We start from the raw sequence: 17,593 nt of genomic DNA, 5'->3' as shown, positions 1-17,593 counted from the left end.
AGGGAATGGGCCTTGTGGGGTCTCCCATCACTATACAAAAGATGACACTACACCTCTCCGCCTACGTAACTAAGCGGTCTGTATGCATGGCTGCCATGCTGAGAAACTCCCAGTCCAACCAGGTGCATACCGTTGTCAGGTCCGGAACGGGGTACACTCAGCCTCGTGTTACTTGAATGAGAAGTGGTGACTCCGAGGCTCAGAAAGCTATCAATGGCTGGGATAGGGGTCTGCTGAAATCACACACCTCCATAAAGCATCAGATGATATCATAGGCAGAGGAAGACACGGCGGTCGATCGACACCGCATGACGCTTAGGACCGAACTTTGGATCTTGTAATTTAAGTGACCTATACCTAACAGATGCGCTTAAGACACAACTCCCAAACAATGCAAGGAAAAGTGTAATTGTGTAACCCCTATCCAATCAAGTGACTGAATTTACTCCTCGGAGTCTCCCAGTCAACAACCCTAATTCTTTTTCTTTTTTATTGGTGATGAAAATTTCCTAAACTGCTTGAACTTAAACCGCCTAGCGTGCGTTATCGACCTCGGACAATTGCCGTTTCCATAGATACCAAAACCAGATACCAAATCCAGAGTATCATTTACTAGAGGCGAATTTTGGCCAGAGCAGAAGTCTCCTGGAAACTTAAACAATGAATAACTATTGACCAGACTAAACCATGCCCAGTCGAATTCTCCAGAGTAACCAGTCGAGAAAGCTCAGAAAGTAATTTCCCTCTAATGGTGCACCTCATGTTACAATACCCTATACTATGAAGGGTTCATGATCACTATGAAGGAGCACAAATGTCCTCCAAAACCCCCTTTATGGCGGCCACGATTAACAGATCGAATTAACTGGATTCAATCCAAACGACGTTTCTGCAGGGACCCGCCATCAGCCGTCAAAGGTACAGAGAGCATCGTCTGGTGAGACCTGCACCACAACCGACAGCTACTCGAGACACCTCTTCACTGACTCAGCATGCCAAACCATATGCTTCATTTTCATAATAAAACAAGCAGACATTTCAAGACTCCAGAAACGTAAAAACTGATTTTGGGAGTTTTTTAATAAGCAGTTTCACTCTCTGTTGTGTACGTTAAATAGTGTTGTCAACCCATGGACACGTGACCGGTGCTGACTTCTTTATTTCAACAGTCTTTTCTGAAATACTCTGTTGGGTTTTGTGTTCCAGTATCTCATATAATACGATGAATGACTCATTGGTGTGCGTTACACTCGTTAGCTACTACAGTTATAATCTTCTTGCCACTTCCATTTATGTTTTGCCGATATCTATTCGTCCCAATTTTAGAATGTTTCTTTCAATAGGCCACAGATGACTCATTTCTCGACCTTCTCCAAATGAGGTAGTGTTCTACCTCTAATGACGTCGAAGTTTACTGGGCGTTGATTTTTTGACTCGTCACTCCTTAGATTTAACCGCATATAACCAGTTTTTCTTGCGGTAAGGGAAAAACAAGGTTTTCAGAATCCCAGGGTGGCCGTACTAAAACTGCACCGAATGTTGGGTCCAAACATCAGTCTTAAGAGGATGCAACAGCTTTTCATTATACTGATGAGGTTTTTGTGATGCGTGATGGCGCTTTCTCTGTGGGTTCATATGCTTGAACGGACTGAACCAAAACTCACCTGAGGCTCCAAATGTTCTGATTCGACGTCAACTGGAAAACATGGGCAGAACTGAACACGGGCGTGTTGAACGGGTAGTTTCAATTCATGTAAAACAAACAGCATCTTTTTAATATTTTTCTATCGCGACAATGTTTAAATGTTCAGAAATATAAAATTGTGCACTTCACAACAAGAAAAGGACGCGATGTCTGCAATCTTAACGAGATACGATTAAAACCAGTCAACTCGTGTTAATACCAGGGTGTAACAGTTTGTAAGGATATCAAATGGAATACTCACATAAGATCAGTCATAGGTAAAACAGATGGCAGATTTTGATTCACTGATAGGACGCTGGTAAAATGTAGTCAAGCTACGAAAGAGACAGCATATAACATACTCGTGAGAAACATCCTAGAATACTTCTCAAGTGTGTGAGACCCATACTAAGTAAGGTTAACAAGAGTTATTGAACTTACACTAAGAACGGTAGAGCGTCCCTAGTTTGTTTGACTTTTTAAAAGAATGTCGGGAGAATAAAGAACTAGAAATATCACACGGAGATAGACATCAATTATCCCACGAAAGCCTACCTTAAAAGGTTCACGAACCAGTGTAAAGTGAAGAATGAAAAATATACTAGAGCGTCCTGCGTATCGCTCCGTTGGTAGCGCGATGACAAAATAAAGCTGATTACACTGATGTGACAAAAGTCATGGGATACGTCCTAACATCGCATCGTCCCTCCTTCGGCTCGGCGTACTGCAACCACTGAATGTGCCATGGACTCAACAAGTCGTTGGAAGTCCCCTGCAGGAATATTGAGCCATGCTGCCTCTGTGGCCGTCCATAATTGCGAAATTATTGCCAGTGCAGGATTTTCTGCTCGAACTGACCTCTCGATTACGTCCAATAAATGTTATGTCGGGAGATCTGGGTAGCCATATCGTTCGCTCGAATCAACAGTCAGCAAGTGTAACGCTATGTCAAAAATCTATGGATACGAGTCATTGCATGCTGGCCCCTATTTCGACTGGGTTCTAGGCGCTGCAGTCTGGAACCGCGCGACCACTACGGTCGCAGGTTCGAATCCTGCCTCGGGCATGGATGTGTGTGATGTCCTTCGGTTAGTTAGGTTTAAGTAGTTCTAAGTTCTAGGGGACTGCTGACCACAGCAGTTAAGTCCCATAGTGCTCAGAACCATTTGAACCATTTTATTTCGACTGGACCAGAGGTGTGAGTCTTCCTGCACGTTGGTCAGGGAGCTTGAAGATGGCATAATAGATCGCAAAAGATGGTTGCTCAATAAAATAACAATTGGAAATTTAGGCGATTGAAAGGTTCTGTACTGAACAGTCGTGATCCCACAACCAACTGTATAAAGATGGACATAAGGAGATTATCTCGAATTGTCCAGAATGTACTTCAAACCAATCGCGAACAACTGTGGCCCGACGATAATTCCATCGTTGTTTGGGAACATGAAGTCCATAACCGGCTACAAACAGCCCTCAAGTAGACGAACATAACCACTTCCAGTCAATGAGGGGTTCAGTTGGACCAGATGACCCAGTCAATTTCTAGTAAACACAGCCCATATCATTATAGAGCCACCACCAGCTTGCACGGTGCCTTAATGACAGCTTGGCTCCATAAATGCGTGGGGTCTGCGCCACACTCGAATCCTACCACCATCTCTTACCGACTGAAATAGGGAGTCATCTGACCAGGCCACGGTTTTCCAGTCGTCTTGGACCAACCGGAATGGTTACGAGTCCAGGAATTGCGCTGCAGGCAATGTCATGCTGTTAGCGAAGGCACTCGCGTCGGTCGTCTGCTTCCATAGCCAATTAACGCCAGATTCAGCCGGTCTGTCGCAACGGATACTTTCGCCGTACGTCCCACATTGATTTCTGCGGTTATTTCACTCTGTGTTGCTTCTCTGTTAGAAACGACAATTCTACACAAACGTCGCTGCTCTCGATCGTTAAGTGAAGGCCATCGGCCACTGCTTTGTCCGTGGTGAGAGATAATCCCCGAAATTCGGTATTCTCGAGGCACTCTTGACACTGTGGATCTCGGAAATTTGAATTCCCTAACGATTTCAGAAATGGAATGTCCCACGCACCTAGCTTCAACTACCATTCCACGTTCAGAGTTTCGATCATGCCGCCAAAACCACGTCGGAAAACTTTTCACATGAATCACCTGAGTACAAATGACGGCACCTCCAAGGCACTGTCCGTTTATACCTTGTGTACGTGATAGTACCGTCATCTGTATATGTGCATACCGTTAACACATGTCTTTTGCCACCTAGTGTGTAGCCCGCATTTAAGGTTCAAATTGCTCTGAGCACTATGGGACTCAACTTCTGAGGTCATCAGTCCCCTAGAACTTAGAACTACTTAAACCTAAGCAACCTAAGGACATCAAACACATCCATGTTCGAGGCAGGATTCGAACCTGCGACCGTAGCGGTCTCGCGGTTCCAGACTGTAGCGCCTAGAACCGCACGGCCACTCCGGCCGGCCCGCATTTAAGCAGCCATTCTTCATCCTCCATGTGGGTGTGGACAGGGAATAAAACCTAATACATGCTATAAAGGGAAATACTCTCTGCCATGGACTTCCTTGTGGTTTGAAGAATTTTGATGTAAATGTAGATTTCTTAATTCACATTTAATAGGCGTTGCGAATTTGTTGGTGTTCCTGGAGGCAATGTTTCACTTGAGCAGAGTTTTCTCGTGTGTGGGCTGGTTTCGGATATTTTTGTAACAACCTCTTTGCTATTTTACGTTCTCACGAAAAGCTGGAAACCTTTATCGGGAGAGCTACAGTTTGGTCGTCCTGCAGGAGTGCCAGAAATAACTGTCTGCCAGCTGCACATTTCAACAGCAGCTGTGAAATGCACAGGGTGTGCTGTTTATTTACTGTATTCATTACTAGGTGAGCACCCAGCATTGCGCGGGTATGTATTTCTTCCATTTCTATTAGTGCAGCTCTTCCATCTCCCTTCTCCTCCCTCTCCCTGCCCACTTCCACCACCCTCCTCTCTCTTTTCATCTCGTTCTGCCCCTCTCTCAGTCCAGATGTTATTCCCTCCTCTCTTTGTCCATCTCTTCCTCCTTATTCTCTCTGTTCATCTGCCCCTCCTCCATCTGTCGATCTGTTCCTTCCCCCTCTGTCCACCTCCTCATCCCCACTCTGAGTCCATCTTTTCTTGCCTCCTCTATCCCCTCCTCCCTCATCTCACAAACCATGTCCTACTCGTTCTCACTCTGTCCATCTACTCCTCCCCCTCTGTGTGTCCATCACGTCCTCTTCCCTTTCTCTGTCCATATCCCCCTCCACCTCTCTCTTTCCACCCCCCCCCCCACCATATCTGTGTCCATGTCTTCCTTCCCCTTCTCAATCTGTCCATCTCTTCCTCTAGTTTCTTTCTCCACGTTTATCACCCCCACCCCAATAGGAAGCTGTTGGTTCTTACTCCTACAGTTCATTCCAGATGTGGGAGTAAGTAATATGTGTACCAAGTCTGATTGAAATCTGCCCAGGGGATTAGAACGAGTTCTTCGTCCACTGCTTTTCCAGAATACGCACATGTCATATTATTTCACATATATTTAATGCATTTTGGACATATTTGTACTCATATTTCACCTGTATCGCTAGGGAATTTCGCCCTACAGTTTCGTTTCCACGCAGCTGAATGTTTATCACGTCATATCTCCTTAAATATGTATGTTACAGTGATATAATTTTGTAGGTGAATATATAGGCATATATGGATACTATGTGCGAAATGTGTTCCGAATAGAGTAAATAGCAAACTAATAATAAATTTAGACGTCACGCAGGCGGAGGCAGTTTTCACGTATCTTAGTGTTTACAACGTCATATCGCATGAACTATGTATTTACAATTATATAAATTTGCAGGTACATTCAATAGTATATGTAAATACTGTCTGAAAAAGTTTTCGTGAATACACTTAGTAGTAAAGAAACAATAAAATAAAACGTCACGCCTGTTTCGCCAGTTCTGTACCTTAACAGCGAAAATGTAGTAAGCGTTTTTTTTTCCTTTCATTATTTTGTGTTGGTTGTTAGCGAGAAAAAGTTTCGCTAAGGTTTCAAATTATGTGTTAAGTTTTTTGCAAATCACGAAGTTCTCTCATTCTCAAACATTGGATGAATAAAGTCTGGGGGTGTTCGCGTGTAACGGGCTACACTTCTTTTTCATCCCCATCCCACCCCTTTGATACGGAGGTGGTTCTTATACCGCAGAGATTCTTTCCAGACAGTAGGTGATATGTGTACGAAGCTTAGTTGAAATCGGTGTAGTGGTTTAGGAGGAGATTTGGAAGATATGTAAGTACATTCGTAGGCACGTCCATTTTTGGAATATGTTTGGCTACAGGATGAGGAAACTAAGACAGACCGCCCCAAATACATATACAGATCACATTCTTTTGTGCAGTTACGCTAAATTACAGCATCCAATACGGCGAATTTTCTGACGTACTCCAGTAATTTACAACATTTGTAACTGCCGAATTATAACACAGAGGTTTTTTAATGGAAATGTAAAATATTTTGTAGCATTAGAAAGAACCTTTGAATAGGATTTCAACGACACAACATGTGTGGAACTTGGTAAAACAGTAAGTAACGAGATAACAGCACTACAAACCACATTTCCACCCTCAAGATGAGATTTCCCAGAAACGCCGGCCCTACTGTATATGGCGAATGATGCCAAAGATTTTAAACAGTGGTGCGTTTGTATGCTGTAACGTATTTTAGTGGTGCCAAGATCTTGCGATTTGTCTTTGCAAGCTTTATGAAAATTTTTAAAGAAGCTGAGGGTCTCAAGAATAAACTATGCGAACAATAAGACCAACAACTGCTGAGACACATATAACGAAGATTTTAGCAGTGTTAACATAACCCTAGTGTCTCTACGAGGCATCTTCAGTGTGCGATTGGGATCAGCTAAAGGACTGTTCTGTGAATATTACATTCCAGTGCATTTACGAGTATGTTCACCACCTTTCGCTCTATCAACAGCTTCATAACAGCAACTTTTGAAATCGGTTGCAGATCTCTGAAGAGTGCCTAAGAAAATTGTAAGGGGTGATCAAAAATTTTCCGTTTGAGGCCGTTGCAGTAGCTTATACTTAAAGTAACGCGACTGTGACGCGTGGATATAGTACTGACATTTAGGCAAATGATAAGACTAGCATTTGTGTCTTTTCGACGCTCGTGAGATAAATCTATGGCGACGATATTACTAAATGTGTCCAAACGGGACCATCATGCTGTTATTCTTTTCTTGGATGCCAAAGGAGCAAACCGGTAGACATCCATCGGGGAATGAAGAATGTGTCTGCCGAAAACCACCACTATAGAATGGTACGCCACGTTCCGTGTTAGTGACGATTCGACACAAGACGCAAGTCCCCATACCGCAAATCTCGCAATGCAGAAGTTACGGCAGCTCAGATGGGTATACTTGAGCATCCGCCCTATAGCCTTGATCTCTCCCCTTGCGATTATCATGCCTTCGGTCCCTCCAAAAATGACAATTCATATTGAACGAGGATATGCAGCAGACAGTTATGGACTTCTTCACGCAGCAGGACATGGCATTTTACAAAACGTGTATCTTCAACCTAGTGCATTGTTGGGATGATTGCTTCAATGTTGAAGGCGATTTGATATGATCGACGTACCGATCCTGGACTGTACCGCCTTCGAACGGAAATTTTTTGATTGCGTCTTATACAAAGGTACAAAGTCATACGGTGTTTCTATGCAACATTTTGTTTACGGATGAGGCATCATTAACAGACTACGGTTATAACAAATTTCGGAATATGCACTACTGATAAGTTAAAATTCCACGTTGACTGAGATAACAATCATCTCCATCGAAATCACCATCATTAGAACCTGTTTTATTGATGGGACTCTAAACAGCCGCAAGTATACACAGTTGCCAAAAATATGCTACCGCAGTCATTGAGAAACATCCCAATGGCCATAACAGGCATATGGTACCAACACGACTAATGTTCCCTCCACTCCGCACAGGTGTTTACATACCTTCTTAACAGAACATGGCGAGAGAGTTCGATCGGTTGTTCGGGAAACATAAATTTGCACATTCTCCAGACTTAACACCTCTGGACTTTTACCTGCGGGGAAATTTAAAACGAGAGGTCTGTAGGGAAACACGTACGACTCCAGAAAACATGAAATAGCACAGACCTGTGCTATTATAATTGCAGATGAAATTAAAAGAGCACTATTATCTGTTCAGAATCGCTTTACGGTCAACATTTTGGGCACTTGATGTTACAGTCACAATAATAAATTGACAAGCCGTAACTGGGTCCTGTGTTTTGTCACATTTGTTATAGTGTGGCAGAAATTTGTGGGACGTATTCTCCAGACGGCGGGACAGTGGTTTGCGGTACTATCCTGTTACTATTCGATCGAGTTCCACACATGTTATGTCTTTGACCCCAATTTCGGAGGTTCTTTACAATGCCGCATAAAAATTATACAGGGTGTTACAAAAAGGTACGGCCAAACTTTCAGGAAACATTCCTCACCCACAAAGAAAGAAAATATGTTATGTGGACATGCGTCCGGAAACGCTTACTTTCTATGTTAGAGCTCATTTTATTACTTCTCTTCAAATCACATTAATCATGGAATGGAAACACACAGCAACAGAACGTACCAGCGTGACTTCAAACACTTTGTTACAGGAAATGTTCAAAATGTTCTCCGTTAGCGAGGATACATGCATCCACCCTCCGTCGCATGGAATCCCTGATGCGCAGATGCAGCCCTGGAGAATGGCGTATTGTATCACAGCCGTCCACAATACCAGCACGAAGAGTCTCTACATTTGGTACCGGGGTTGCGTAGACAAGAGCTTTCAAATGCCCCCATAAATGAAAGTCAAGAGGGTTGAGGTCAGGAGAGCGTGGAGGCCATGGAATTGGTCCGCCTCTACCAATCCATCGGTCACCGAATCTGTTGTTGAGAAGCGTAGGAACACTTCGACTGAAATGTGCAGGAGCTCCATCGTGCATGAACCACATGTTGTGGCGTACTTGTAAAGGCACATGTTCTAGCAGCACAGGTAGAGTATCCCGTATGAAATCACGATAACGTGCTCCATTGAGCGTAGGTGGAAGAACATACTGACGAAACTAAAATGAGCTCTAACATGGAAATTAAGCGTTTCCGGACACATGTCCACATAACATCTTTTATTTATTTGTGTGTGAGGAATGTTTCCTGAAAGTTTGGCAGTACCTTTTTGTAACACCCTGTATACTGCCATTGCAAAGGTCGGTATCATAATTCGGCAGCTACAAACCTTAAATACTACTTGAGTACATCGAAAACTCGCCACATTGTACGCTAAAAAACACACTTATACATGTTTACTCGTTCTGGATACAGTTTAAATGGACTTTCTTTACCGCCGCACCCTCTGTGTTATCAAACCACACCTGATCATATATGGCTCTCATATATGTATAGCAACCTTTATCATAAGAAACACACTTGTGCTGAGGAACAGTTAAAGACATATACTAACTACAATGGAAGCCTAACATAATCCAACTACTAATCTAAGCCATCGTAAAATTAAGCTACATCAAGAGCGGGTCAAACCACCGTCACTGGTAACGACTAACGCCTCCAGGATTCAGTGTCCCTACCAACCCTCACCCTAAAATGAAGTGACTACGCAATTTCCTTAAAAACCATATGTGGGCGTATGAGGTGTCGTTCGGTTCTATCAGTTACAAGTAAGTGGAATCATACCCCACACACACAGTAAAAATAAAGCTCATTTTGATGTCAATGCGGTATAAAATGCCTTCTTGTTGTGGTCGTGGTTTTCAGTCCAGATGCTGGTTTGATGCACCTCTCCACCCTAATTTATTCTCTGCAAGCCTCTTCATCTCTGACTAATTATTGCTGTATACATCCACTTTAATCTCCGTACTGTAGGCAAACTTTGAACTCCATCTACAAATTTTACTCCCCACATTGCCCTTCATTCACTATTCCTTGACGCAGCAGGAAAAATCCAACCACACTTTCCCTTCTTTTATCGAGCTGGACAATAAATTTCTTTTCTCCCCGAATCGACTCATCTCGTCCTTATTAGCTGTTGAATCTTGTACCGGGTGATCAAAAAGTCAGTATGAATTTGAAAACTGAATATATATGCATCCACTTTAATCTCCGTACTGTAGGCAAACTTTGAACTCCATCTACAAATTTTACTCCCCACATTGCCCTTCATTCACTATTCCTTGACGCAGCAGGAAAAATCCCACCACACTTTCCCTTCTTTTATTGAGCTGGGCAATAAATTTCTTTTCTCCCCGAATCGACTCACTTCGTGCTTATTAGCTGTTGAATCTTGTACCGGGTGATCAAAAAGTCAGTATAAATTTGAAAACTGAATAAATCACGGAATAATGTAGATAGAGAGGTACAAATTGACACGCATGCTTGGAATAACATGCGGTTTTACTAGAACCAAAAGTTCAAAAAATGTCCGACAGATGGCGCTTCATCTGATCAGAATAGCAATAATTAGCATAACAAAGTAAGACAAAGCAAATATGATGTTCTTTACAGGAAATGCTCAATATGTCCAACATCATTCCTCAACAATAGCTGTAGTCGAGGAATAATGTTGTGAACAGCACTGTAAAGCATGTCCGGAGTTATGGTGAGGGATTGGCGTCGGATGTTGTCTTTCAGCATCCCTAGAGATGTCGGTCGATCACGATACACTTGCGACTTCAGGTAAACCCAAAGCCAATAATCGCACGGACTGAGGTCTGGGGACCTGGGAGGCCAAGCATGACGAAAGTGGCGGCTGAGCACACGATCACCACTAACCGACGCTCGCAAGAGATCTTTCACGCGTCTAGCAATATGGGGTGGAGCGCCATCCTGCATTTTGGTTCTAATAAAACCACATGTGATTCCAAGCATGTGTGTCAATTTTTACCTCTCTATCTACATTATTCCGTGGTTTATTAAGTTTTCAAATTTATACTGACTTTTTGATCACCCGATATGTTATGTCTTGCGCAACACAAGATAGAATGATCGAAGAATTATTACAAATGTAAGCATAGTTCACCCGAAGACTGTTCAGAGGTTGCTGACGTAATCTAAAGCTCGTCGAGATTTCTAGCTGAAGTCCTGGCTTCTGGTCCGTTTATTCTCCAGTTGGCTGTATAGTGAAACGGTGTGCCAGCCTACACGTCTGTTGGTGTGTTGCAGGAACCGGCTGGAGACGTACGAGCAGTCGTGCGCGGTGGACAGCGTGACGAAGAAGTGCGCGGGCCCGGCGAGCGAGTGCCGGCACGCCATGCTGGCCATCCTGGGCACCGAGCTGCGCTCCAACTGCGCCTGCAAGGGCACAGACTTCACGCAGCTCTACGACTGCCTCGGCTGGCAGCGCCTGCTCTGGGTCAACCCCTGCGTCGGTACGCATCTACCAACGGGCCCCAACCACAAGTACATCCCGGCTTCCTTCATTTAGACAGCGTAGCACGACGCCGCTACTAACCGACACACGATCTTACCGAGTTTCTTCGCAGAAATGTTATTTTCTTTACAAATATTTGACTTTAAGAACGAGACGTTGTCACCGGGTGTAGCCCTAGGAAGCGTAATAGGACCTCCAATGTTCCCAACGTAAACAAACGAATTATCGGACTGGACCACTAATACTGTAACAGTGTTTGCTGACGACGCTGTTACGTACAGGAAAGTATTGTCCCCGAACGATCGTAACGAAATTCAGAAAGAATAGACAAATGTTTCAGCTGGTGTAACGAGTGGCAACAGGCGTGAATCCAAGGGAGAGTGGAGGGGGCGAGGCGCAGCGTATCATGACCACTTAAAAAAAAAAGAAAGAAAACATTGTACTGAGTACTGATATAAACGAATTATTCAAATAATATCACAAAATTATCTACATTTTGTTTTTATTTTTTAAAAATCCTAGACATCTGTGACAGATTAAATGTGGGTTGACAGCAATTTGTATGTTTTTATGGGCATTCAGGAGACAGAGAGACAGTGGAAACCAGTGAACTCGCCCCCAATCCTTGGAACCACACCTGAATGACAACTTTAAGTGTAGATACATGTAAGACGTGCCTATAGCGAAGACATAGAACGTGATATTATTTGTATAATACAGCACCCCCGTGAACCATGGACCTTGCCGTTGATGGGGACGCTGACGTGCCTCAGCGATACAGATAGCTGTACCGTAGGAGAAACCACAACGAAGGGGTATCCGTTGAGAGGCCAGACAGACGTGTGGTTCCTGAAGAGGGGCAGCAGCCTTTTCAGTAGTTGCAGGGGCAACAGTCTGAATGACTGACTGATCTGGCCTTGTAACATTAACCAAAACGGCCTTGCTGTGGTGGTACTGCGAACGGCTGAAAGCAAGGGAAAACTACAGCAGTAATTTTTCCCGAGGGAATGCAGCTTTGCTGTATGGTTAAGTGAGGATGGTGTCTTCTTGGGTAAAATATTCCGCAGGTAAAATAGTCCCCTATTCGTATCCAAGGGCGGGGACTACTCAGGAGGACGTTGTTATCAGGAGAAAGAAAACTGGCGTTCTACTGATCGGAGCGTAGAATGTCAGATACCTTAATCGGGAAGGTAGGTTAGAAAATTTAAAAAGGGAAATGGATACGTTAATGTTAGATATAGTGGGAATTAGTGAAATTCGGTAGCAGGAGGAACAATACAGGTTTATAAATACAAAATCAAATAGGGGTAATGCGGGAGTAGGTTTAATAATGAATAAAAAAAGTAGGAGTGCAGGTAAGCCGCTACGAACAGCATAGTGAACGCATTTTTGTAGCCAAGGTAGACACGGAGCCCACGCCTGCCACAGTAGTACAAGTATATATGCCATCTAGCTCCGCAGATGACGAAGAGATTGATGAAATGTATGATGAGATAGAACAAATTATTTAGATAGTGAAGGGAGACGAAAATTTAATAGTCATGGGAGAGTGGAATTCGATAGTAGTAAAAGGAAGAGAAGGAAAAGTAGCAGGTGAATATGGAATGGGGGTAAGAAATGAAAGAGGAAGCCGCCTGGAGCATAACTTAATCATAGCTAACACTTGCTTCAAGAATCATGAAAGAAGGTTGTATATATGGAAGAGGCCTGAAGACACTGGAAGGTTTCAGATAGATTATATAATGGTAAGGCAGAGATTTAGGAACCAGGCTTTAAATTCTAAGACATTTCCAGTGGCAGATGTGGACTCTGACCACAATCTATTGGTTATGAACTGTAGATTAAAACTGAAGAAACTGCAAAAAGATGGGAATAAACTGAAAGAAAGGCAGCAGAGGGTCAAGCAGGTAAAAAGACAAGGGCTAGTAGAAATCCTTGGGTAACAGAAGAAATATTGAATTTTATTAATGAAAGGAGAAAATACAAAAATGCAGTAAATGAAACAGGCAAAAAGGAATACAAACGTCTCAAAAATGAGAGCGATAGGAAGTGCAAAATGACTAAGCAGGGATGGCTAGAGGACAAATATAAAGATGTAGAGGCATATATCACTAGTAATAAAATAGATACTGCCTACAGGAAAATTAAAGACCTTTGGAGAAAATAGAAGCTCTTGTATGAATGTCAAGAGCTTATATGGAAAACCAGTCCTAAGCAAAGAAGACAAAGCAGAAAGGTGGAAGGAGTATACAGAGAGTCTATACAAGGATGATGTACTTGAGGACAATATTATGGAAATGGAAGAGGACGTAGATGAAGATGAAATGGGAGATATGAGACTGCGCGAGGAGTCTGACAGAGCACTGAAAGACCTAAGACGAAATAAGGCCCCGTGAGTAGACAACACTCCATTTCATCTACTGATAGCCTTTGGAGAGCCAGCCCCGACAAAATTCGACCGTCTGGTGAGCAAGATGTATGAGACAGGCGAAGTACCCTCAGATTTAAAGAAGAATATCATAATTCCAATCCCAAAGAAACCAGGTGTTGACAGATATGAAAATTACCGGACTATCAGTTTAATAAGTCACGGTTGCAAAATACTATCACGAATTATTTACAGACGAATAGAAAAACTGGTAGAAGCCGACCTCGGAGAAGATCAGTTTGGTTTCCGTAGAAATGTTGGAAAACGTGAGGCAATACTGACTCTACGATTTATCTTAGAAGATAGATTAAGGAAAGGCAAACCTACGTTTCTAGTATTTGTAGACTTGTAGAGAAAACTTTTGACAATGTTGACTGGAATACCCTCTTTCAAATTCTGAAGGTGGCAGGGGTCAAATACAGGGAGCGAAAGGCTATTTACAATTTGCACAGAAACCAGACGGCAGTTGTACGAGTCGAGGGGCATGAAAGCGAAGCAGTTTTAGGGAAGGGAGTGAGACAGGTTTGTAACTTATCCCCGATGTTATTCAATCTGTATATTGAACAAGCAGTAAAGGAAACAAAATAAAAATTCGGAGTAGGAATTAAGATCCATGGAGAAGAAATAAAAACTTTGAGGTTCGTCGATGACATTGTAATTCTGTCAGAGACAGCAAAGGACCTGGAAGAGCAGTTGAAGGAAATGGACAGACTTCTTGAAAGAAGATCAATAATTCAAGAACAGTCTTAATCGCATTTATTATTGTTTTAATACCGCCAACCCGTTTCAACCCGACGTAGGGGTCATCTTCTGGGCGTTTACACCAGTTTCCTGTCGTTATGTAGGCTGGAGTGACACCACCAGCAGTCGACCAATGGTGTAAACGCACAGAAGATGACCCCTACGTCGGGTTGAAACCGGGTGGCTGAATTACAACAGTAATAAATGCGTTTAAGGCTGTTCTTGAATTATTGATTAATCATACTAATCGCTGCTTCTCTCCACAACCATGTTGTCCAAAAATCTTGAAAGAATGATATAAGATTAACATCAACAAAAGCAAAACGATGATAATGGAATGTAGTCTAACTAAGTCGGGTGATGGTGAGGGAATTAGATGAGGAAATGAGACCCTTAAAGTGGTAGATGGGTTTTGCTATTTGGGGAGCAAAATAACTGATGATGGTCGAAGTAGAGAGGATATATAATGTAGACTGGCAATGGCAGGAAGGCGTTTCTGAAGGAGAGAAATTTGTTAACATAGGGTATAGATTTAATTGTCAGGAAGTCGTTTCAAAAAGTATGTGTGTAGAGTGTAGCCATGTATGAAAGTGAAACATGGACGGTAAATAGCTTAGACAAGAAGAGAACAGAAGCTTTCGAGAAGTGGTGATACAGAAAAATGCTGAAGATTATATGGGTAGATCACATAACTAATGAGGTACTGAACAGAATTGGGGAGAAGAAGAATCTGTGGCACAACTTGACTAGAAGAAGGGATTGTTTGGTAGGACATGTTCTAAGGCAGCAAGGGATCACCAATTTAGTATTGGAGGGCAGTGTTGAGGGTAAAAATCGTAGAAGGAGTCCAGGAGATGAATCCACTTAGCAGATACAGAAGGATGTACGTTGCAGTAGGTACTGGAAGATGAAGAAGCTTGCACAGGATAGAGTAGCATGGAGAGTTGTATCAAACCAGTCTCTGGACTGAAGACCACAACAACAACACAGCCAACTGGTTGCAACTAAATTTAACTTAAATCTAGTTGCAACCGATTGTCTGTATTACTCAAATCAGATACGCAGAGTAATGTAACTGGCTCGTAGCGTGCAGGCCTGAGCGCACGCTAGGGAGAGCCGCTGACGGCTCGCCAGTGAGCCGTGCGGTGCGCTGGTGGAGCAGGTCAGTGAACAGTGGCTGGCGCGAAGGTGTGCACCAAGTCAGCCTCTGTAGCTGCGCGGTCAGCGAGCTGAATTGATAGGCGAAGGGACACGAGTTCGATTTCTGGCCAGGTAGGAGATTTTTCTCTATTCGGCGACTGGATGTTGTGTTGTGATTGCGTTCGTATCATCATAATTGACATTCAGCTGTCGAGTTTCTGTTTGGGCACGTCCCGAAAGGCAATAAATTAAAAAAGAGTGCGCAGTTAGCACTGACGAAGATTTGTAGGTGTTTTCCATTACCGTATGATCTGGCAGCACCGGGCAAATCTACACCTCAGCCCTCTCGCAATCGTTCTGACGCGTGCTTAGGTGAGGTAGATATCTGCGCAGTACAGAACAGTGGAAGGAGGAGGGCTGGCGGCAAGCGACTTGCATCCGAGTGGTTGCATCTCGGCGTCGAAGTCAGGTGGCACGCAGACTATAGTCCATCAGCTTGTCGGGGTTTCAATGAAACTCGGTAGACTGCCATTATCTCTGGCACTGGTGGCACGCACAGAATGGCGGCGTGACTGAATGTGTATGAGAGCTCCGAAATCCCAGTTATTTAAGTAGCAGAGTCCACACCTATGACACAGTGCTTCTAGGTGGATGAGCGAGTTTGCACCGTTTACTGGACTCGTTAGCGTTCCTTGCCTCGTTTTGGTGGCTTGATAATTTTCTGGGTTGTCGAGCTCGGGTCTTTTTGCAATGTTTGACTATTGCAGTGGCGCTCTGGTGGTTGGAGTTACGGCGCGTTACATCATACTGCACTGTTAGGATGTTTTGTGGTATTTGCTCTTTTGCTTCTTGACATACCGATTGTCACAGTGGCTCCGAGCTGTCCTGCGTACCTCTGGAGCTCGCTGGGTATAAACTTTAAAAAAATTTAGCTTTTCACGCTGAATTCATTCTGGGGTACAACAGGTGTAATATTAAGAAAGTATACGAAATTGGGAAACCGAGTGGATGACTTAAATTTGGCGGAATATTGTGAAAAACGCAATAAAAAGGAAATGGCATTCAAGGCACTATTGCAACAAATTGTAATGGATTGCGCCAGTGCTTGGGGTACTTATAAAGTAGGCATGCTAACAGAGGTCGAAAAAATTCAGAGACTTGCTGTTAGGGTTATAACTTGACGGTGTAACCCTTCTGAAAATGTAACAGAAGTGTTCGGGTAAGTTGAACGCAATACTTACAAGAAAGACGAGGTGATTCTCGCAAAACCTTGCTGGACAAAATTAGAGAACATGTATTTGAAGAAGACTGCGACCATTATGCTACCACAATCATATCTCGCGCAGGGAGAACTGAGAGCACTTACATAGGCATATAGACTTTATTTTTTCTCATCACGTACGGAGCGCACTGGAACAGGACAGAAAATCAGTAGAATCCATAGGAAGTACTCTCTGATATGGACTGTACCGTGGCTTGCGTAGCATATAATTATGTAAATGTGTATATGCCACTTGAAAAATATTACTTCGTTATGTCCAGATGATGTGTACCATTGATCCTATATAGCTGATGAGTGCGCTTTTTTCTTCTCTCAAAATCTCTTTATCTTCTCGCTGAAATTTTTCTTCCGTTATTCTATCGAGGTTTTGTTGCTTCTAATTCTCAGTTTGTCCACAGATTTATGATTCGCCACAAGTTTTATGAACGGATATCTAGCGTCGACCGTGTCATCCTGTGATAGCAGGTTTCTGAAGATCTATTTCAGTTTCAAGCAACCAGTTGTTCTTAACTTCCATTGAAACGACAACACAGAGATTTTTTTATCAGTCTGTCATCGTTCATTGTGGGAATCTGACCGTACAAATTTAACCGCCTCATCCTGAAAGTGTCAGATTTTTTCTCAGTATGCTGATGTAATTCCTAAACTTCCAAAAAATGGTTCAAATGGCTCTGAGCACTATGGGACTCAACTTCTGAGGTCATTAGTCCCCTAGAACTTAGAACTAGTTAAACCTAACTAACCTAAGGACATCACAAACATCCATGCCCGAGGCAGGATTCGAACCTGCGACCGTAGCGGTCCTGCG

At 43.2% G+C, this 17,593-nt stretch overlaps 1 protein-coding gene across 1 annotated transcript in view; it reads left to right on the top strand.

The window, feature by feature from the left end:
* LOC124722173 overlaps window positions 1-17,593 on the top strand; it is a 294,914-nt gene that overhangs the window by 79,090 nt on the left and 198,231 nt on the right. Inside the window, exon 4 of the mRNA XM_047247374.1 lies at window positions 10,987-11,192. Within this exon, the coding sequence (XP_047103330.1) occupies window positions 10,987-11,192 (206 nt within the window). The remainder of the gene's footprint in view (window positions 1-10,986; window positions 11,193-17,593) is intronic.

The sequence above is a fragment of the Schistocerca piceifrons genome, chromosome X (assembly GCF_021461385.2).
Source record: "Schistocerca piceifrons isolate TAMUIC-IGC-003096 chromosome X, iqSchPice1.1, whole genome shotgun sequence".
NCBI lineage: Eukaryota > Metazoa > Arthropoda > Insecta > Orthoptera > Acrididae > Schistocerca > Schistocerca piceifrons.
Note: the sequence above shows the minus strand (reverse complement) of the source record. Positions and strands in the feature narration are given on the sequence as shown.